The 22,061-nt window shown below is 44.2% G+C and overlaps 1 protein-coding gene across 3 annotated transcripts in view; it reads left to right on the top strand.

Annotated features, from left to right (window-relative positions):
* LOC110495112 (myosin-10) overlaps positions 1 to 18,524 on the top strand; it is a 94,745-nt gene extending 76,221 nt beyond the window's left edge. For all 3 annotated transcript variants that reach the window (XM_036949468.2, XM_036949465.2, XM_090204642.1), the window contains 19 exons: positions 28 to 165; positions 530 to 653; positions 1,135 to 1,306; positions 4,078 to 4,290; positions 4,568 to 4,712; positions 5,347 to 5,553; positions 5,687 to 5,791; positions 6,038 to 6,190; positions 7,351 to 7,599; positions 7,838 to 8,050; positions 8,441 to 8,653; positions 8,933 to 9,094; positions 9,830 to 10,047; positions 10,548 to 10,671; positions 10,973 to 11,181; positions 13,491 to 13,599; positions 14,069 to 14,241; positions 16,024 to 17,911; positions 18,044 to 18,524. In XM_036949468.2, the coding sequence (XP_036805363.2) occupies positions 28 to 165; positions 530 to 653; positions 1,135 to 1,306; positions 4,078 to 4,290; positions 4,568 to 4,712; positions 5,347 to 5,553; positions 5,687 to 5,791; positions 6,038 to 6,190; positions 7,351 to 7,599; positions 7,838 to 8,050; positions 8,441 to 8,653; positions 8,933 to 9,094; positions 9,830 to 10,047; positions 10,548 to 10,671; positions 10,973 to 11,181; positions 13,491 to 13,599; positions 14,069 to 14,241; positions 16,024 to 16,174 (3,078 nt within the window). In that variant the 3' untranslated portion in view covers positions 16,175 to 17,911; positions 18,044 to 18,524. The remainder of the gene's footprint in view (positions 1 to 27; positions 166 to 529; positions 654 to 1,134; positions 1,307 to 4,077; positions 4,291 to 4,567; positions 4,713 to 5,346; positions 5,554 to 5,686; positions 5,792 to 6,037; positions 6,191 to 7,350; positions 7,600 to 7,837; positions 8,051 to 8,440; positions 8,654 to 8,932; positions 9,095 to 9,829; positions 10,048 to 10,547; positions 10,672 to 10,972; positions 11,182 to 13,490; positions 13,600 to 14,068; positions 14,242 to 16,023; positions 17,912 to 18,043) is intronic.
* Positions 18,525 to 22,061: the final 3,537 nt, after the last annotated feature.

The following is a 22,061-nucleotide window of genomic DNA, read 5'->3' as shown; positions in this document are numbered from 1 at the left end:
ATATGTATGTCCATTGTCTATCCATAGGATCTAGAGGAGCAGTTAGATGAGGAGGAGGCAGCCAGGCAGAAGCTGCAGCTGGAGAAGGTGACGGCCGAGGCCAAGATCAAGAAGATGGAGGAGGACATTCTACTGCTGGAGGACCAGAACTCCAAGTTCCTCAAGGTCAGACAAGAATGCACACTTAAGCCTGATTTACACCTTCTGCTTCCAAACTGTCCGCTAGGTCCTCTCGAACAAAACGTAATATCGAATGTCCCCTCCCAACACTGAACGCTGAACCCTGTGTGAACGGTAGCGGGCATTTGATTGAAGCAGAAGGCATAAATTAGGTATTAGACCTGTATAGAACCCTAAAGGGTACAGGGAATAGTAGAGATTTTTAGGATGATCTTAATCTGATACAAATGATTTATTACAAAATGCCATGAAGGAGAAGCTAAAGAACCACATGAGGCTCTGGAGCCACCTGTTGCAGACCCCTGTTGTAGAAAACTGTAGAGAGGTTTAACATCTCTCCACCCAACAGGAGAAGAAGCTGCTGGACGACCGTGTCGTCGAGATGACCTCCCAGCTGACAGAGGAGGAGGAGAAGGCCAAGAACCTGGGCAAGGTCAAGAACAAGCAGGAGGTGATGATGGTCGACCTGGAAGGTAAAGGCTTCACGTGGCTCTTCCTCAATTGGTCTCCTCGATTCCTTGCTCTCTTTCTTCCTCGCTCTCTTTCTCTACCTTCATTGGAGGAGAAGGTCCAAGGTCCTTCCCATCAGGCATTCTTCTCCAAAGCGTTTTGATGATGCAAGGAATCGAGGAAAGTTGTAGAACTTACTGTAACTCCCTCAACATGGCAGACGTTCAACTGCATATAATCACATTAAGATGAGACTACAGACTAGATAAGATGAAGACTTCTCTGGTAATGTGATTCTGCGTATGCATAGGAATTCCATTTCAGTTCGGACACCACAATGACTTAATGGCTTACCAAGCTGAAGAATCTGGTTACTTCTGCTTAAGTGGAATGTTGCAGTGGATACTTTTTACATCTATTTTCATCGTTTGGTTGACCCCGCTGCCCTTCCACCTTGTGTGTCTGTCTGCGTACGTGTGTCTATGTGTGTGTGTGTGTCATCAGAGCGCCTGAAGAAGGAGGAGAAGACTCGTCAGGAGCTGGAGAAGGCCAAGAGGAAGCTAGACGCTGAGACCACGGACCTCCAGGACCAGATAGCTGAGCTGCAGGCCCAGATAGAGGAGCTCAAGATCCAGCTGGCCAAGAAGGAGGAGGAGCTACAGGCTGCTCTGTCCAGGTGAGATACTCGTCTCCAGCCCCAAAATGGATTCTCAAGAACGAAATAAGAAAATGTTTTGAAACGGTGAAATCGAATGAAATGGAGGATGCACTATGTGAAAGCTACCTGGATCAATAAGCTTTGCCCACCATGCAGGCCGGTACCGCGCATGTTGCCTGTTCCTATGGCAACCTGCCCGACCACCACTGTGGTCCAGTAAACCATACCGGCTAGATCTGCACCCACACATATACTCCCACTTTCATCGCCTGTCCCCATAGCAACAGTCCACTCTACAGGGCCCAAGCAGTTGAGGCCCGGCAGGCACACACGCATTAAATAATACCACAGTTTACTAAAGAATACTACAGTACTTACTATAGAATTCTGTAGTATACAGTAGAATAGCATACTACACACTGTAGAATCCCTCAATCGTGTGTAGTACTTAGTATAGAATTGTGTTGTATACTGTAGAATACTATACTACACACTGTAGTATACCTCAATCATGTATAGTACTTACTATAGAATGTTGTAGTATACTATAGTAAATACTACAGTATGCTACAGACCACAAAAACACTACAGTAATGACTGTAGTATATACACAGATTAGCAGGTGTTGTAGCAGGTGCAGCGAAATGCTTACGTTACTAGTTTCAACAGTGCAGTAGATTGTAAATACTACAGTACACTACAGTAAAGTCCGCAAAAACACTACAGTGAATACAATATTATTTAACCACAGTATACTACAGTATTTTTTCATGTGGGCAAATACCCTCATGTTGGCTTTGAACTCAATATGTGAAAGCAGCCACACAGTCCAGCTGCTTAGTTGTTCAGTGGCATCGGTTCACTCTAAACTTAACTAATGCCTTCCTTAGTGCAGTGCGTGCTGCTATGCTGGCTATCACCCTCACTAGAGACATAGCACACACGCACACTCCGAGGCAGATGGATAGAGATGGATGATATGCCCCATCCAAGTCTCTCACTGCATTTCCCAACGGAAAGGAAAAGGAATCTCAGCTTGGGCATGGCAGCCATGACGGATCGTCTCACACCTCAGAGGGATTTGATCACGGAATCTGTTTGCGCTTCACAGACGCTTATTTTTAATAGCTTCTGAACAGGACTGCCGGACTCAAGGAAAACATGACCAGGTTTGGCTTGAAAAAGACCTGTCTCTTGGAAGAAGGAGAAAGAGTGTCAACTTGCATCCAAGTATTACCTCGATTGTTCATTTAACATTCTTTGTAATCCGAAGCCAATTCAGACCTAATTTAGTGGAAAATATTAATGAGCAACACATTTGTTCAATTAAGTCCCTTTTGATTAGGGAAACTGAGACCACGTACTAATGAGCTCCTCATCTGGCTGCAACAGAGGTCATTGGCATGAAGGTGAAGTCCAATCATTTATATGCGGCGAATTCAGGTGGTGACTGTAGCGAATTCAGATGTAGACAGTGGCGAATTCAGGTGTAGACAGTGGCGAATTCAGGTGTAGACAGTGGCCAATTCAGGTGTAGACAGTGGCCAATTCAGGTGTAGACAGTGGCCAATTCAGGTGTAGACAGTGGCCAATTTTAGGTGTAGACAGTGGCCAATTCAGGTGTAGACAGTGGCCAATTCAGGTGTAGACAGTGGCCAATTCAGGTGTAGACACTGGTGAATTCAGGTGTAGACTGTAGGCCAATGGAAGACAGTCTCCCCTAAATGACCTTCTGAAATCATCACTTGGTCATAGGCTAGTTGATTAAACCGTTACTTAGGCTACAGTATTCCAGTTGGAATTTTATGACTGTTTATAATTGTAGGGCTATTGAATTACCATAGTCTGGACAGTTGCTATTTGACTATAATGTCTCATTAGTAGCTATATTATTATTCATGGCTTCATCAGTGTAATACCTAATTGGACATGGAGTCATTATTTGGTCCTGGCAAAGGCACAGGCCTCTTCAGAAGCTCTAATGCAGGAATGTCTAAGGAATGCAGGCAGGGCTCAGGAGTCAAATGAAAGTTGATTGGTTGCGTACCCAGATTAGCAGGTGTTGTAGCAGGTGCAGTGAAATGCTTGTGTTACTGGCTCCAACAGTGTAGCAGAATGTCTCTCAAACACAATACACATACACAAATAATCAAAACAAGAAATCAAGAAATGACAGAATGAGTCTAATTAACAATCCAGGGGTAGATATATTAGAGTGAGTATGTGTCAGAATCCATAATAATAATAATAATAATAGTAGTTTAATCTTGCCTGACTGCCAGCAACAACACATATTCAATCTCATTATGGCCTCGCTCGCAATGGCATTTCTACTGACAGAGAAAGGCACAGACAGACACGGTCAAGAAACTCACTGCTCGGACACACACACAAACACACACACACACGGCAGACTGACTAACACACACGGGTCGTCATGAGCTCACTCGCTGTAAGGTCGATCACACTGCCACCCTGTGTTCACTGGGATTTTGTCACCACGCTGCAGTCTCACTTGCTAGGGCCTGTATGATTTTGAAATGATCAGCCATTTTGGGAGATTTAGAGAATGTGCAGTGATTTCATGTAGCAGTTTTGTGTAGCATGGTTTTACCCATCTCTGGTACTATAGAAGCACTGCTCAGATGAACGCCCCACAACATGATTTCTCACCTCTTCATTGAAATGGAATGTATCCTGACAATAGCTAGCTAATCTAACGATTTCTATGTTGTTGTTTGGAATTGATTTTGGAATTGATTAGTTGTGTGTGTGTGTGTGTGTACCAGGGGTGATGAAGAGGTGGCCCAGAAGAACAACGCTCTGAAAGCTGTGCGGGAGCTGCAGGCCCAGCTGTCAGAGCTGCAGGAGGACCTGGAGTCAGAGAAGGTGTCCAGGAACAAGGCGGAGAAAGTCAAGAGGGACCTCAGTGAGGAGCTGGAGGCTCTGAAGACTGAGCTGGAGGACACTCTGGATACCACCGCTGCCCAGCAGGAGCTCAGGTACTGGGACACTGCTTGTCAGATGTACTGCTCTCTGCTGCGCTGATACGCTTATATGTTTACTGTAGTCCCAATATGTTTATTCGGTGCTTTTAGAAAAGGATAAAGAGCCGATGTAGGGTCGCACTGAAAAAGTGGCACTGTCATAGTTTGGCAAAGTACCTGCGTGTGTATCTGCATGAGGGCTATGGAGAGACACAGCACCTCAGGGAGGTGTAAGGTTTAAGGGTCTACCTTCCTTCCTAACCCCTCTCTCCTCTCCTTTCTCTCCTCTCAGGACCAAGCGAGAGCAGGAGGTGGCTGAGCTGAAGAAGGCCATCGACGAGGAGACCAAAAACCACGAGTCTCAGGTCCTGGAGATGAGACAGAGACACTCCACCGCCCTGGAGGAGCTGTCTGAGAATTTGGAGCAGGCCAAGAGGGTGGGTCTATAATCAGAGACAATGCACCTGTCAATCATCTAGTAACATATCATTACATGCTTAGCAGGCCTAGAGGCTAGGTCCACCATCAGACATGACACCTGCCAACCGTAACGTCGTTATACAATAGTAACACCACATGTTTAGCAGGTCAAGAGGGTGGATCTCCTCCAACGATGTATATAAAGCCTGGATTGCTGATGATATGTATTGGCCATTGAGAGGCTTTGAAGCCACCGGTCGGCCATATTGACACTCCCCAGTAGGAGAAGTCCTCCATAGGAATGAATGGAATTCTACAGTATTTAAATGAAATGTTTCAAGGACATAATGACATGTATTTAAGTAAGTTGTCATGGGGACAGTAGCATTAGTAATCTCTAAAAAGTATAGTGTTTTTATATTTGATTTTCATAAAAAAATATATATATATATTTATCTCACAATAAAATGTAAACGTATGCATTAAGGTGTTTCTAATACACGTGGCAAAAACGAATGTAGACATTTAATAAATGCATTTCTTTAGCTTCCAAACTTTTTTTTTTTACACTCCCAAGATATAGGCACGGTGGCTTCAACACAGCACCCCCAATGTATACCACAACCCCTCTCTCTCCTCTTTCCGCTGCAGTTCAAGTCCAACCTGGAGAAGAACAAGTGTACCCTGGAGAGTGACAACAAGGAGCTGGTGAGCGAGGTGAAGGGGCTTCAGCAGGCCAAGACAGAGTCAGAACACAAGAGGAAGAAGATGGATGCTCAGCTGCAGGAGTTCCTGGCCCGAGCCACCGAGGGAGAGAGGGCTAAAGTGGAACTGGCCGACCGCACACACAAACTGCAGGTTAGAGGCCAAGTCAACGGGCCGCGCTGTCTGTCGTTGTCTCTATGTGTTGGAAGTCAATTGGTTTCTCAACATGGGAGTGAATATGTTTTAATGTGAATATGAAGAGATATTTATTGACCTTTGTCTGTAGACGGAGCTGGACACTGTCTCCGCCCTGCTGGAGGACGCTGAGAAGAAGGGAATCAAGCTGGCCAAGGATTCAGCCGGCCTGGAGAGTGCGTTACAAGACACACAGGTGAGCAGAGAGTTCTTATACGTCATTACATGCTCTAATAGTTGAAATCGAAGTTGGAGGTATTGTAATGTGCTATGGAAGCAAATGTCCTTTGATGACGCTTCATTATTGGAGACACTTGTAGCTAATGCCAATCGGCTGTATAAACAGCATATCACTGTCTCCATCCAACGAGTCTCATTGTAAGTGATGTTTCACTACTGTTGGGTCTTTGCGTCTTTTGTGTGTGTGCGTGCGTGCGTGTAGGAGCTGCTCCAGGAGGAGACTCGTCAGAAGCTGAACCTGAGCTCTCGTATCCGTCAGCTGGAGGAAGACAAGAGCACCCTGCAGGAGCAGCAGGAGGAGGACGAGGAGGCCCGCAGGAACCTGGAGAAACAACTGGCCACGCTGCAGGCTCAGGTATGGACCCCACTGTTATTCTTAATGTTTCACTGCCAATAGGACAGGGTTTTCCAGCTGTGAACACCCACCATTTACTACAGGTTGTGGTAGCTAGATTCCTTACTCACGAAATAGGTATTGGGTATAAGTTGAATCCAGTGTTGGGGAGAAGTAAACTACATGTAGTTCTACTAGTAATCTAACTACATTTTGCAGTAGCTTGGTGGTAGTTTAACTAAATTCAAATCTAGGTAGTGTTGTCAGTAGTTAGGCAATACATGTTTTTATTTTTCAGCATCAGACCTGCCTAATTCTCTCATGGAACATCGTTTTTATTTAATAGGCTAAATAACACATTCTGTTAACATATGACCCTAAAGTGATCTATTCTTGCTATTTGTAGTGTACGACATATCAGATTTACATATCATTTTTCATGAAGTAGTTTGGAAGTAGTTGTCATGGAAGTTACCACCAGGGACACCTGAAGTCAATTTTAAATGAATCATTCTTTATTAAATGGATAGGTCACAGTCAAACTAAAGTACCGGTCTGAAGTGAGCTCTGGCGGGGCAGTCCCGTTAGATCTCTTATATACAGCTTACACAGACAAGTTATATTTGCATGATTTAGCTTATTCATTATTCATAATGAATTCATCATTAACGTTTAATTCATGCATGTGACAGACCAGTACCTCATGAGGCTTCTTCTCTCCAAGCTGAGACCTTGAAACTGAGATATCTCTTTCCGTTCTCAAAATAATGTTCTGGGCGTACTGCCAAATTGCAGATACTGGTCGTGAGGGTTCCTCCCGGGCACGATCAGTCACTTGCATGAACCCAGTCGAATTGTTTATTAGAAAAGCACAAACATAAAATGTTCCTTCACACATTGAACTACTTTTTTAAAGTCACTTTAGTTAAGTAAACTGATATTTTTCTTAAGGGTAGCTTTAGTGTAGTTTAACTTATTTCACTGTGAAGTAATTGCTATCTTGGTAAAATACATAGTACCTCCCCCAACACTAAGATGATGTAATGTGGTTTTTCAAAAAAAGACCACTGTCATTTTCTGTATATCAAATGCTCACTTACAAAGCTGTGAACATTATTTCCTCATGTAAGAACCACAGAAAAAACAACAACAACCTGAAAACCGTTGTCTTCTCTATCTAGCTGTTTGAGTCGAGGAAGAAGCTGGATGAGGACTTGGGGACCCTGGAGTCTCTGGAGGAGGTGAAGAGGAAGCTGCAGAAGGACATGGAGCTGACCAGCCAGCGGCTGGAGGAGAAAGCCTCCGCCTTCGACAAGATGGAGAAGACCAAGACCCGCCTGCAGCAGGAGCTGGACGACCTCATGGTGGACCTGGACCACCAGAGGACCATCGTCTCCAACCTGGAGAAGAAGCAGAAGAAGTTCGACCAGGTATCTTATCATCTCCATTTGTCTCTATCCTTTCCTCTATCTTGCTTCCTTTTCTCCCTCCTCTCACCTTTACTTATCTCCTTTCCCCCTCCGCAAAATAAAAGTAGACCTGCCATTAATGAAGGAATGGCTGTTTTTGTGATTTCTTGATTCCAATGATTGCCTTCGTTAACATTAACTTACCAGTAAGACATTGCTTGCCATCCTTCTTCATCACTATCTTCTCCCTCTATATTAGCTCCTGGCTGAAGAGAAGACCATCTCTGCCCGCTATGCTGAGGAGCGTGACAAGGCAGAGGCTGAGGCCAGGGAGAAGGAGACTAAGGCTCTGTCTATGACCCGGGCTCTGGACGAGGCCCTGGAGGCCAAGGAGGAGTTTGAGAGGCTCAACAAGCAGCTGAGGACTGAGATGGAGGACCTGATGAGCTCCAAGGACGACGTGGGCAAGAGCGTACGTAGTTTAAACCCCCCATACAGAAGCTGAACCCAGTCCTAAGCCTTGACTTGGCTAGGCTCATCCAATGAGGATTGATAGAACCAAAATGTACAGGTTTTGGTATGTTTCTTCCAATATGGCCACCAATCCACCCACCACAGAATGAGTGAGAATCCCTGTGTTACAGGAGCTGGTGGTGGTTCCTAAACGTTGTTGGAGACCTTACACACATGAAGCCTTCTGTAAATTACTTCATTTTGAAAGAACGCTGTCTACCCACCATAGAATGTTGCTTTGAGTGAAAGTTTGTTTGACTAATCCTATGGGATGGCTTCCTTATGACAGTTTTCGACCCAGAAAAGAGATGTTGCTGCTAACAGTCTCTCCACGTCCCCCTGTGTGTAGGTCCATGAGCTGGAGAAGTCGAAGCGCACCCTGGAGCAGCAGGTGGAGGAGATGAGGACCCAGCTGGAGGAGCTGGAGGACGAGCTGCAGGCCACGGAGGACGGCAAGCTACGTCTGGAGGTCAACATGCAGGCCATGAAGGCCCAGTTCGACAGGGACCTGCAGGCCAGAGACGAACAGAACGAGGAGAAGAAGAGGACGCTGGTCAAACAGGTACAGAGACGAGCAGAGAGGACCCTGTTTAGGGAGTAACAGTCAGACCTCTAATAGAAACTCGGGTGATTTAGCCTGGCCAACAGTTCGGAAGAAAATAATCACCATATTATTATATGGTCAAAAACGTATGGACTCGTTGTGTACTTCCCATCCATCTTCACCCTAACCGTTATTGCATCCGAGCAAGCTAGAACCCAAACTAGGTTTCATCACTTACTTGGTGTTTTCATCCCTCTCTGTAATATCTTGTTGTCTGACCCCTGACCCCTTCCCCAGGTTCGTGAGATGGAGGCAGAGCTGGAGGATGAGAGGAAGCAGAGAGCCCTGGCCGTTGCAGCTAAGAAGAAGCTGGAGATGGACCTCAAGGACCTGGAGGGGCAAATAGAAGCATCCAACAAGGCCAGAGATGAAGCCATCAAACAGCTCAGAAAACTACAGGTGAGACTTCATACAGGATTTGTGTTTGCTTGTTCATTCTCAAGTTGTGTTGATCTATTATGTAGATTTATAAATATTGAATCTTCCAACCAGGAATTCTGGGAATATTGGGAAAGTTAGCAGAATTTTGCAATCCTACAATGTCGATATATTTTGCCTGATTAATTAAGAACTCCTAGTTGTCTGATCTCTGATAATCAGCAATATTATTTCTTACACCTGTATCCTTTTATCATTAAAATGGACTGGTAGCCCCTGCAGGTATGGTATCTGTGCCTGTCTGTCCACTGTGTAGTCAGCTTTAATGTATCTTAGATTAGAATATGTCCAGGACTACCAACGTCTGTATTTAGATGACATCCCTGATGCTGTAAACTCTAGTTGTCCAAGTTGGTCTCATTTGTAGCTTCCCCGCTGGCCTTACACTATTATATTCAGTACAGCTACGGGGTTGGGGTCGGTTCTATTTCAATTCGGGAAGAAAAACTGAATTTGTAACATTTTCTCGTAGGCTGCATTTTATACAGGCAGCCCAATTATGGGCAACAGATTAATCTGATTGGTTAAAATACCAATTAGTGGCAAACAATATCAGAATTGGGCTGCCTGTGTAAATGCTGCCATAGAGGAGTATTGAATAAAATCTCATTTGAAATGGAGTTGACCCCTAACTAACCCTGTAGAGTTGCCCCAGAACGTTGGTCTCACTCTTTGCCTCGCTGCTGCCCCCTGCAGGCCCAGATGAAGGACTACCAGAGGGAGCTGGAGGAGGCCAGAGCATCCCGTGATGAGATCTTTGCACAGTCTAAAGAAAACGAGAAGAAACTAAAGGGCCTGGAAGCTGAGATCCTACAGCTGCAGGAGGACCTGGCGGCTTCAGAGAGGGCCCGTAGACACGCTGAGCAGGAGAGAGACGAGCTGGCCGACGAGATCTCAAATAGCGCCTCTGGAAAGTGAGTCGCTACATAGCTGATTAATGATCAAATTCAAACATGATATTTTCCAGATTTAATGGTGCAACATGCAGAAATCGCTGGTTGCTAAAATTGTAACAGGTGACCTAATTTCAGGTTCTGTGACAAAACAAACAATGTATCGTGTGTAGAGAATCATTGTACCATCTAAACCGCTATGAAATATATTTTCAATAACCCAAAATGTTGTATTTTCAGCAGTTTGAAGCTGGTGTACAAAACTGAAAGTAAAAGACGCACAAACGAAACTTAAGAACGGCAAGCATATGAATAGCGCGTGTAGAACAGATCTACCGCTTCTTAGACTTGCTTTCAATGAGAATGACAGATCTATAACTCACATTTCTATCTGAATTTGGTCAGGTCACCCAAAAAGTTACATACTGCAGCTTTAAGTGGACCAGCAGCCTTCCCCCCCTGATTTCTATACTGCGTTCTGTACCAACCACATCACCGAATCAATCACTTGTTTGTGTCAGGTCGGCCCTGCTAGATGAGAAGAGGAGGCTAGAGGCCCGCATCTCGCAGCTGGAGGAGGAACTAGAGGAGGAACAGAGCAACATGGAGCTGCTCAACGACCGTTTCCGCAAGACCACCATGCAGGTACAGTACAACTCTCACATTGTCAAACACGTACACAGCTCATGAAGGTACAGAACAGGTAAAACTCTCCTTAAACCGGCATTGTCTCTTGACGTTTTGAGGAGGAGATCGGACAAGAGGAAAGTCATTTTGAGATTCACTCATACACAGAGATGATTCCTGGACCATTCTATGGCCTGGAGAGTAGTCTATAATGAACTGCACTAACAAGTAGCACACCAGACTACTTCCTGGGACCCACAACTAACGGTTTTATATAGAGATGGACCCTCTTTCCCTTTATCCACATTTCTATCCCAAGGTGGACATCCTGAACACGGAGCTGGCTGGGGAGCGCAGCGCTGCCCAGAAGAGTGAGAACGCCCGTCAAGGAATGGAGAGGCAGAACAAGGAGCTGAAGGCCAAGCTGGGAGAGCTGGAGGGGGCAGTCAAGTCCAAGTTCAAGGCTGCCATCACCGCCCTGGAGGCCAAGATACTGCAGCTGGAGGAGCAACTGGAGCAGGAGGCCAAGTAAGAAGCCTTCAATATACTGTACTAAATAGACGTCAGAATGGGGGTCAGAGTTTAAAGATGGGAGGTTACCTAGAATTAAATGAGGGCTTGAATAGGTGGACTCTAGCTCATACACTCAATGTAATGATTTACCCATACTCAATAGACCGCTAGAGGTAGGAGTTTCCCCTAACCACAGATCTATAATCACATTACAAACTACTCAGAATCTGGACCTTTACAGGCCCAGTGCAGTCAAAAATGTGATTTTTCTGTGCTGTGTATATACATTTCCACACCTGGAGGTTGAAATAATACTGTGAAATTGTGAAAATTATGATGATGTCCTTTTAGTATAAAGACAGCCTGAAAGTTTCAGCCCGTTTTGGTGGGATGGAGTTTTTGCCTGCCTGGTGTCATCACAATATGGTAAATTAGTTAATAGACCAATAAGAAAGAGTTCCAAACTTTTCTGCCAATAACAGCACTTCTCCCCCCCCCCCACTCCCTGACAGTCCTCGTTAAATTCTTACTTGAGAATTTGCTGTTTGCCAAGAAGCTATTTTTGTTTCTTTTTGACCATTTTAATTGAAAACAATCACCGTAAGGCACTTCATTGTTACCCAGAAATGATTTGATATTGAGATGTATATGACTGCATTGGACCTTTAACATTAGGGGGCTGAAAACATCCACTACCGTTCAAAAGTTTTGGGTCACTTAGAAATGTCCTTGTTTTCCATGAAAACATACATGAAATGAGATGCAAAAGGAATAGGAAATATAGTCAAGTTGTTGACAAGGTTATAAATATTTATTTTTAATTGAAACAATAATTGCTTTCGTCAAAGAATCCTCCATTTTCAGCTATTATAGCCTTGCAGACCTTTGGCATTCTAGTTGTCAACTTGTTGAGGTAATCTGAAGAGATTTCACCCCATGCTTCCTGAAGCACCTCCCACAAGTTGGATTGGCTTGATGGGCACGTCTTACGATCAAGCTGCTCCCACAACAGCTCAAAAGGGTTTAGATCCGGTGACTGTGCTGGCCACTCCATTATAGACAGAATACCAGCTGACTGCTTCTTCCCTAAATAGTTATTGCATAGTTTGGAGCTGTGCTTTGGGTCATTGTCCTGTTGTAGGAGGAAATTGGCTCCAATTAAGCGCCGTCCAGAGGGTATGGCATGGCGTTGCAAAATGAATTGATAGCCTTCCTTCTTCAAGATCCGTTTTACCCTGTACAAATATCCCACTTTACCACCAACAAAGCACCCCCAGATCATCATATTGCCTCCACCATGCTTGACAGATGGCGTCAAGCACTCCTCCAGCATCTTTTCATTTTTTCTGCGGCTCACGAATGTTTTCCACCTCAAACTTAGATTCGTCTGTCCATAACACGTTTTTAACATCTTCCTCTGTCCAGTGTCTGTGTTCTTTTGCCCATCTTAATCTTTTTTTGTGTTTTTTTTTGGCCAGCCTGAGATATGGCTTATTCTTTGCTACTCTGCCTAGAAGGCCAGCATCCCGGAGTCGCCTCTTCATTGTTGACGTTGAGACTGGTGTTTTGTGGGTACTATTTCATGAAGCTGCCAGTTGAGGACTTGTGAGGCGTCTGTTTCTCAAACTAAACACTCTAATGTACTTGTCCTCTTGCTAAGTTGTGCACCAGGGCCTCCCATTCCTCTTTCTATTCTGGTTAGGGACAGTTTGCTCTGTTCTGTGAAGGGAGTAGTACACAGCGTTGTACGAGATCTTCAGTTTCTTGGCAATTTCTCGCATGGAATAGCCTTCGTTTCTCAGATCAAGAAAAGATGGATGAGTTTCAGAAGAAAGTTATTTGTTTCTGGCCATTTTGAGCCTGTAATCGAATCCACAATTCTGATGCTACAGATACTCAACTAGTCTAAAGAAGGCCAGTTTTTTTGCTTCTTTAATCAGAACAACAGTTGTCAGCCATGCTAACATAATTGCCTTTAAAATGATACACTTGGATTAGCTAACACAACGTGCCATTGGAACACAGGAGTGATGGTTGCTGATAATGGGCCTCTGTACGCCTATGTAGATATTATATTCAAAATCAGCCATTTCCATCTACAATAGTCATTTATCAATTCAATGTTATTTTAATGGACAAAAAAAGAAGCTTTTCTTTAAAAAACAAGGACATTTCTACATGACCCCAAACTTTTGAACGGTATTGTACGAGGTTGCCTAAAGTGGAGGCTTTTACTACATCCTGATGCAAATGTATGTCCCCATCAGATATGAGTCAGTTACACTATTTACCCACTTTCCCGTTATCACTCTTTTTTCTCCCAGGGAGAGGGCAGCAGCCAATAAGATTGTCCGACGCACAGAGAAGAAGCTGAAAGAGGTGGTGATTCAGGTGGAGGACGAGCGTCGCCATGCCGACCAGTACAAGGAGCAGGTGAGTGGTCGTCTCGGTTCCACATTGAGTTTGAAACAATCTGTTCCGACATTTAGAAAGGGTGAGTAAAAGGCCATGGATGCCATGTTAGCTACTAATTCACTATAATCAGAGTGTCTCTGTCTCTCTCCTATTCCCACCCACACTCTTCTGTAGCTTTGGCTCTCTCTCTCTCTCTCTCTCTATTCCCACCCACACTCTTCTGTAGCTTTGGTTCTCTCTCTGAATTCCTCTGTCTGTCCCAAACTTTTGTCTCCAAACCTTTGTCTCCAAACCTTTGTCTCCATCCTTGTTTTTCCACATTTTCTCTCTCTCTCTCTCTCTCTCTCTCTCTCTCTCTCTCCTCTCTCCTCTTTCTCTCCTGTCTCTGCCCGTGCACTTGCAGTGTTTTAATCTTGAATTGGCCCATGAATTTGCAATGTAAATACGTTGAATTGTGCCAATAAAATTCAAATCCTCCCCCTGTCAGATGGAGAAGGCCAACTCTCGAATGAAGCAGCTGAAGCGTCAGCTAGAGGAGGCTGAGGAGGAGGCTACCAGGGCCAACGCCTCACGTAGGAAACTACAGAGGGAGCTGGACGACGCTACCGAGGCCAGCGAGGGCCTGACCCGCGAGGTCAACACACTCAAGAACCGCCTCAGGTGCAGCCCCTCATAACACTCTGTATATACACTTCACATAGTTCTTTATGCCTATCAGCAATCCCTCTGCCAGTTTCTTTAAAACAAAGAAGAAGACATTCATTCACTTCCCATACATGTTCATCAACACACCTATAGATGCAACAGGACACACACCTGTCATTGATCTGTGGGTGTGATAAATGACCATGTATGTACAGTTGAAGTCAGAAGTTTAGATACACTTAGGTTGGCGTCATTAAAACTTTTTCAACCACTCCACAAATGTCTTGTTAACAAACTATAGTTTTGGCAAGTCGGTTAGGACATTTTTCCAACAATTGTTTACAGACAAATGATTTCACTTATAATTCACTGTATCACAATTCCAGTGAGTCAGAAGTTTACATACACTAAGGTGACTGCATTTAGACAACTTGGAAAATTCCAGAAAAGGATGTCATGGCTTTAGAAGCTTCGGATAGGCTAATTGACATAATTTGAGTCAATTGGAGATACCTGTGGATGTATTTCACGGACTACCTTCAAACTCAGTGCCTCTGCTTGAAAACATTGGAAAATCAAAAGAAATCAGCGTCAGAAAAGAATTGTAGACCTCCACAAGTCTGGTTCATCCTTGGGAGCAATTTCCAAACGTCTGAATGTACCACGTTCATCTGTACAAACAATAGTACGCAAGTATAAACACCATGGGACCACGCAGCCGTCATACCGCTCAGGAAGGAGTTCTGTCTCCTGGAGTTGAACTTACTTTGGTGCGAAAAGTGCAAATCAATCCCAGAACAACAGCAAAGGACCTTGTGAAGATGCTGGAAACAGGTACAAAAGTATCTATATCCACAGTAAAACGAGTCCTATATCGACATAACCTCAAAGGCCGCTCAGCAAGGAAGAAGCCACTGCTCCAAAACCGCCATAAAATAGTCAGACTACGGTTTGCAACTGTACATGGGGACAAAGGTTTTGGAGAAATGTCCTCTGGTCTGATGAAAGAAAAATAGAACTGTTTGGCCATAATGACCATTGCTATGTTTGAAGGAAAAAGGGGGAGGCTTGCAAGCCGAAGAACACCATCCCAACCGTGAAGCATGGGGGTGGCAGCATCATGTTGTGGGGGTGCTTTCCTGCAGGAGGGACTGGTGCACTTCACAAAATAGATGGCATCATGAGGGAGGAAAATGATGTGGATATATTGAAGCAACATCTCAAGACATCAGTCAGGAAGTTAAAGCTTGGTTGCAAATGGGTCTTCCAAATGGACAATCACCCCAAGCATACTTCCAAAGTTGTTGCAAAATGGCTTAAGGACAACAAAGTCAAGGTATTGGAGTGGCCATCAGAAAGCCCTGTTCTCAATCCTATAGAAAATTTGTGGGCAGAACTGAAAAAGCGTGTGTGAGCAAGGAGGCCTACAAACCTGACTCAGTTACACCAGAAACTTATTGTGGGAAGCTTGTGGAAGGCTACCCACAACATTTGACCCAAGTTAAACAATTTAAAGGCAATGCTATTAAATACTATTTGAGTGTATGTAAACTTCTGACCCACTGGGAATGTGATGAAAGAAATAAAAGCTTAAATAAATCCTTCTCTCTACTATTATTCTGACATTTCACATTCTTAAAATAAAGTGGTGATCCTAACTGACCTAAGACAGGGAATTTGTACTGCAATTAAATGTCAGGAATTGTGAAAAACTTGAGTTTAAATGTATTTGGCTAAGGTATGTATGTTTATGTATGTAAACTTGCAACTTCAACTGTATTTGCCTGTCGTCCTCAGGCGTGGAGGCCCCATCAGCTTCTCGTCTAGCCGTTCAGGCCGCAGCCGGCAGCTCCAGATCGACGGAACCTCCGTGGACAATTCTGACGACGACGCCGACAGCCGCGCCAGCGACCACAACGACACGCAAGCCTCCAACCAGACCGAATAGACGCTCCCTGCTAATCCTACCAACCCTATCAATTAGCCAGCCTGGCAGAATGGTGACTACAACACCTCAGCCTCTCCATCTGTCCCTGTCCACGAGTCAACAGCAGGGAGAACCAGGGTCCTGTTCATTAGGCACCAAAACAGAAGAAACAGGGAGTGACTACCTGGATTTGTCCATAAGGAACCACTTGTTTTCATTTTCCGTTGAAAGATGCTTTCAAAAGTTTTTCTACGGTGTGTTCTAATGAATACAACCCAGACCACCCCACCCCCCAGAAATGCTCCATTCCTGGGGATGACAAAACAATTACTCCCACTTGAGCGGCTTTACTCTGCCTTACTCTAACAATATTCCTACTCTACTCTGGCTAGCTGCTCGGCCCGGCGAGTGTCCCAACGATCTTAATATAGTCCTCCCTAGGCGTGGAATTATGTGCTCCGCTTTAATGAGTATGTAAACTTCATGTACAAGTGCTTTTTACTTATAAACTATGCGTGTGTGCACATGTATGTAAGGTATGTGTATGCCCCTGAACGCCAAACTGCAAGGAAAGGAGCGAAACTAGGAAACGTTCCCCTTTGTCATCCTCCTCCCACATGAAACAAAACATTGTCTTGTGTCACCAAATGTAAAGCCACCATCTCTTCCCTGGCTTAAAGCAGGCCTAACAAAACTCTCATCAGAGAGGACATAGTCCTATTCAACAGTAGGTCAGAGGTCAATGGACTGCCTCCGCTTCCCTCATTGCACGAGTCTGACGTACAGACTGTTGTTCCACTTCCAAACACTACAATGAAACAAGATGGTGGATTCACACAGTCTTGACCTGTTCTGGGAGAAAAACATGGAATGGAAAGGACGTATTAACTGTGAAAAGCTTTTCTCCACTTGCCACAGCATCTCGTCACAACACTTTAAAAGCAATTGGTGACTGACTTCTTATAGGAATCACATAGGTCATGATGGACGTTGTTGGTTGCTGTATTTTGACCAGTTGGAACACTATTTGTCCTGTTGTTCAGGAAGAAGCGTTGAAGGCAGTGAGGTGTGGTGTGCTTAGATAGATGGTCGCTGGCGTACGTATCACAGAGAATCGCTGGAAACTGCACGTAACTGCACAATGAGTGTTCATATGCCCCTGTAACTGGAGCCAGGAAACCCCAAGCTTCTCTCTGAGTGGTCACATGATGTACAATACAGCCCCTTAGTCCAACACTAATGTTGAGAGCTTCGATTGAACGTGTAGTTTGACTAGCTAAAGCCTACCGCTCAGAGCAAGGGGGGCCCCGACATCTCACTGTGTTTGTGCCATGGTTTGGTTGTAAAGTAGGACCCCTAACTCTCTTTTAGTATACGCTGACACACCAACTACCAAGCACTTAGTATTCCTAGATATAACAGCCTTCCACTGGGGATAGCATCTCAAACCTCTAAAACTATTAAGCCACTCTTAACGTCCCAGAATGTCCATATTCATCAGCGCTCTCTATTCTTCCTTTGGCATCTCTGTTCAGTATTATGGTAATGAATGGAAACTGCCACTTTTACTCCAATGTTAGCTCAGCTGTGATGACATGTTTATTTAAAGTGCCTTAGACACTAGATAAGAACATCTGTATTAAACAGAAGGACGTGTAGGTGAGCACCTGTATTAAACAGAAGGGCGTGTAGGTGTACATCTGTATTAAACAGAAAGACGTGTAGGTGAGCACCTGTATTAAACAGAAGGGCGTGTAGGTGTACATCTGTATTAAACAGAAAGACGTGTAGGTGAGCACCTGTATTAAACAGAAGGGCGTGTAGGTGTACATCTGTATTAAACAGAAGGACGTGTAGGTGTACATCTGTATTAAACAGAAGGACGTGTAGGTGAGCTGTGTGTGCTACATAAAAAGCTAACGAGGCAAACCTTGGTGAACGGAAAACAAACACTACTCTTTTCTTCTTCTAACCCTTCGTCTTGTGTATTTTTGCCGTGTGTCATATCATACCCAGTGCGATACCTCCCCTCCCGCTCATATACCTGTAGCAATGTCTCTCTCCATAGGTGGTGTGAGTGTGGGTCAGAAATCAGTGTTACTATTAACTATGTGAGATGTGGAGCCTTCTGCTCCCCCTTCAAGAGCAGAATGTGATTTCATTTGGTTAAAAGCTTTAACATCTATGTAGTTTTACTTGTGTTTGTATTATTATTATTATTATTATTCTCAGACTGGCTGTTGACGACCAGGATTTCATTACAACAGCACCCCCCCCCCCCCCCCCCATGTTATTTCTTGTTTGCCTCCTGTATTTCTAGACTACAGTCATTTTTTTTGTAAAAGACAATAAAGCATATTCATTGTAGAAATAATGTGATTCCACTTTGTCCCTTGCGGAGGAGCCCCTACAGACTTTAAATTCAGTCATGCATGTTTCTCTCCCCAGATTGGAGAGCACAGAGGGTAGCTACGCCTGAAGGGCCTGGACAGATATGATGGGTTGTTTTAGGGAAGTGGTCTAAATTCAGTAAGGAGTCGGGAGAAGTTAGAAAACAAAAACTACTCTTGTGATTTGAACCAGGGACCTGCTTCAGATGACAACCCAGATGTTATACTCTCCACCAGCCGGGGGGCAACATCATTGGCGTAGCCAGAAACTTGTCAGGTGGGCCTGCATCAATTTGGGCAGCTAACTTCCTGCAATTTTGCCATTGGGTAGAGGAAAATGTGCAGTTTTATAACTCATCTCGTGCTATTCTACACATTTTGAAAATGTAGCATTTTTAAGACTAATTGCAGCTAAAATATAGGTGTGTTGACTGATAAACGTACTGGATTATGAGTTGTCTTGTTTGCTAAATGAACTAATGAAATAGGCAGTAGCATGGTCATTATAGCCATAGAAGCACAGTGGCAAATGGCTCAATGCAGTCATTCATAATCATGGTTTATTGGGGGTGTGGCTTTCAGTTCATTTTTTGCAGCTCAATGCAGTCATTCATTCATCTGACTAACCCAGTGCACTGCTTGCTATGAATTCTCTGACTGTTTGCATATTTAGGTAAAAAGACAATGTCCTTTTTGGAACATTTTACAAGTAAAGAGCAGATTTGTTTTTGTCCTGGGCAGGTGAGTGGAAGGGCTCTACCGCATGGCATTCACCTGTCCAGTCATTTCTAATCAGTTACTTCAAGGGAGGAACAAAGGATGCACTTTTTAAAGAATCCAAACCGGGCCAAGAATTGGGAAAACTCCAGAGCCTTCCACAAGGCTAGGGCCTGTTGTTACCTGGAAACCACCGGCATGGGTGAGAAAGGTCAAAGAGCAACAAGTGTAATGATGTATTTTGACGGTGACGGCCCGATTCGATCCGTTAGAAGATCCGCGATACAGCGCGATTGAGGTTTAAAAGCAATGTCTCCGCAGTTGCAGGAGACTGCATTCACAGTAAACGCTGCTGATGTCCACTTAATAGGAATTTACCTTTACATTTAAACTGCATTGTAGCACAGATCTTCAGCCTTATGGATTGAATCGAGCCCTGACCTTTCCAGGGTACAGAAAGTGAACACGAATGTTGATATAATTGAGGGACTGTCATGGACTTATGACAAATGTATGAAAAAAAACGTATTGCAATGTTTTAAGGCTCCCGAGTGCAACGTCTCTTCACTTGGGGCACCCAAGTGACACAGTGGTCTAAGGCACTGCATCTCAGTGCAAGGCTTCACTACAGTCCCTGGTTCAAATCCAGGCTGTATCACATCCGGCTGTGATTGGGAGTCCCATAGGGGGGTGCACAATTGGACCAGTGTTGGCTGGGGTAGGCTGTCATTGTAAATAAGAATTTGTTCTTAACTGACTTGCCTGGTTAAATAAATAAAAAAAGCTGTATTTCATCTGAAGCGTTACAGTTCGCACACTAGAAATGTTAAGGTAAATTCTGATTGAGCTAGCAATTGGAAATTACCTTTAAGGCAGGAACATTGTCTTTAAATGAACTTCCACAATACGGATTGAATAGAGCTTCCTTTAACAGGTGTCTCGGAGTGTAGTTGTGCCCTACAATACAGATTGAATAGAGCTTCCTTTAACAGGTGTCTCGAGTGTAGTTGTGCCCTACAATACGGATTGAATAGAGCTTCCTTTAACAGGTGTCTCGAGAGTGTAGTTGTGCCCTACAATACGGATTGAATAGAGCTTCCTCTAACAGGTGTCTCGAGAGTGTAGTTGTGCCCTACAATACAGATTGAATAGAGCTTCCTCTAACAGGTGTCTCGAGAGTGTAGTTGTGCCCTACAATACGGATTGAATAGAGCTTCCTCTAACAGGTGTCTCGAGAGTGTAGTTGTGCCCTACAATACGGATTGAATAGAGCTTCCTTTAACAGGTGTCTCGAGAGTGTAGTTGTGCCCTACAATACAGATTGAATAGAGCTTCCTTTAACAGGTGTCTCGAGAGTGTAGTTGTGCCCTACAATACGGATTGAATAGAGCTTCCTTTAACAGGTGTCTCGAGAGTGTAGTTGTGCCCTACAATACGGATTGAATAGAGCTTCCTCTAACAGGTGTCTCGAGAGTGTAGTTGTGCCCTACAATACGGATTGAATAGAGCTTCCTTTAACAGGTGTCTCGAGAGTGTAGTTGTGCCCTACAATACGGATTGAATAGAGCTTCCTTTAACAGGTGTCTCGAGTGTAGTTGTGCCCTACAATACAGATTGAATAGAGCTTCCTCTAACAGGTGTCTCGAGAGTGTAGTTGTGCCCTACAATACAGATTGAATAGAGCTTCCTTTAACAGGTGTCTTGAGTGTAGTTGTGCCCTACAATACAGATTGAATAGAGCTTCCTTTAACAGGTGTCTCGAGAGTGTAGTTGTGCCCTACAATACGGATTGAATAGAGCTTCCTTTAACAGGTGTCTCGAGAGTGTAGTTGTGCCCTACAATACGGATTGAATAGAGCTTCCTCTAACAGGTGTCTCGAGAGTGTAGTTGTGCCCTACAATACGGATTGAATAGAGCTTCCTTTAACAGGTGTCTCGAGAGTGTAGTTGTGCCCTACAATACGGATTGAATAGAGCTTCCTTTAACAGGTGTCTCGAGTGTAGTTGTGCCCTACAATACAGATTGAATAGAGCTTCCTCTAACAGGTGTCTCGAGAGTGTAGTTGTGCCCTACAATACAGATTGAATAGAGCTTCCTTTAACAGGTGTCTTGAGTGTAGTTGTGCCCTACAATACGGATTGAATAGAGCTTCCTCTAACAGGTGTCTCGAGAGTGTAGTTGTGCCCTACAATACGGATTGAATAGAGCTTCCTTTAACAGGTGTCTCGAGAGTGTAGTTGTGCCCTACAATACGGATTGAATAGAGCTTCCTTTAACAGGTGTCTCGAGAGTGTAGTTGTGCCCTACAATACGGATTGAATAGAGCTTCCTTTAACAGGTGTCTCGAGAGTGTAGTTGTGCCCTACAATACAGATTGAATAGAGCTTCCTCTAACAGGTGTCTCGAGAGTGTAGTTGTGCCCTACAATACGGATTGAATAGAGCTTCCTCTAACAGGTGTCTCGAGAGTGTAGTTGTGCCCTACAATACAGATTGAATAGAGCTTCCTCTAACAGGTGTCTCGAGAGTGTAGTTGTGCCCTACAATACAGATTGAATAGAGCTTCCTTTAACAGGTGTCTCGAGTGTAGTTGTGCCCTACAATACAGATTGAATAGAGCTTCCTCTAACAGGTGTCTCGAGAGTGTAGTTGTGCCCTACAATACGGATTGAATAGAGCTTCCTCTAACAGGTGTCTCGAGAGTGTAGTTGTGCCCTACCTTCAGAACTAGAAGTGTTCTTTTGAAAGACATCGATCACAATGGAGGACAGAAGACAGGGACAAAGAAATGAATCAGGACC

Source organism: Oncorhynchus mykiss, chromosome 17 (genome assembly GCF_057628025.1).
Source record: "Oncorhynchus mykiss isolate SJ-2025 chromosome 17, ASM5762802v1, whole genome shotgun sequence".
Classification (NCBI taxonomy): Eukaryota; Metazoa; Chordata; class Actinopteri; order Salmoniformes; family Salmonidae; genus Oncorhynchus; species Oncorhynchus mykiss.
Note: the sequence above shows the minus strand (reverse complement) of the source record. Positions and strands in the feature narration are given on the sequence as shown.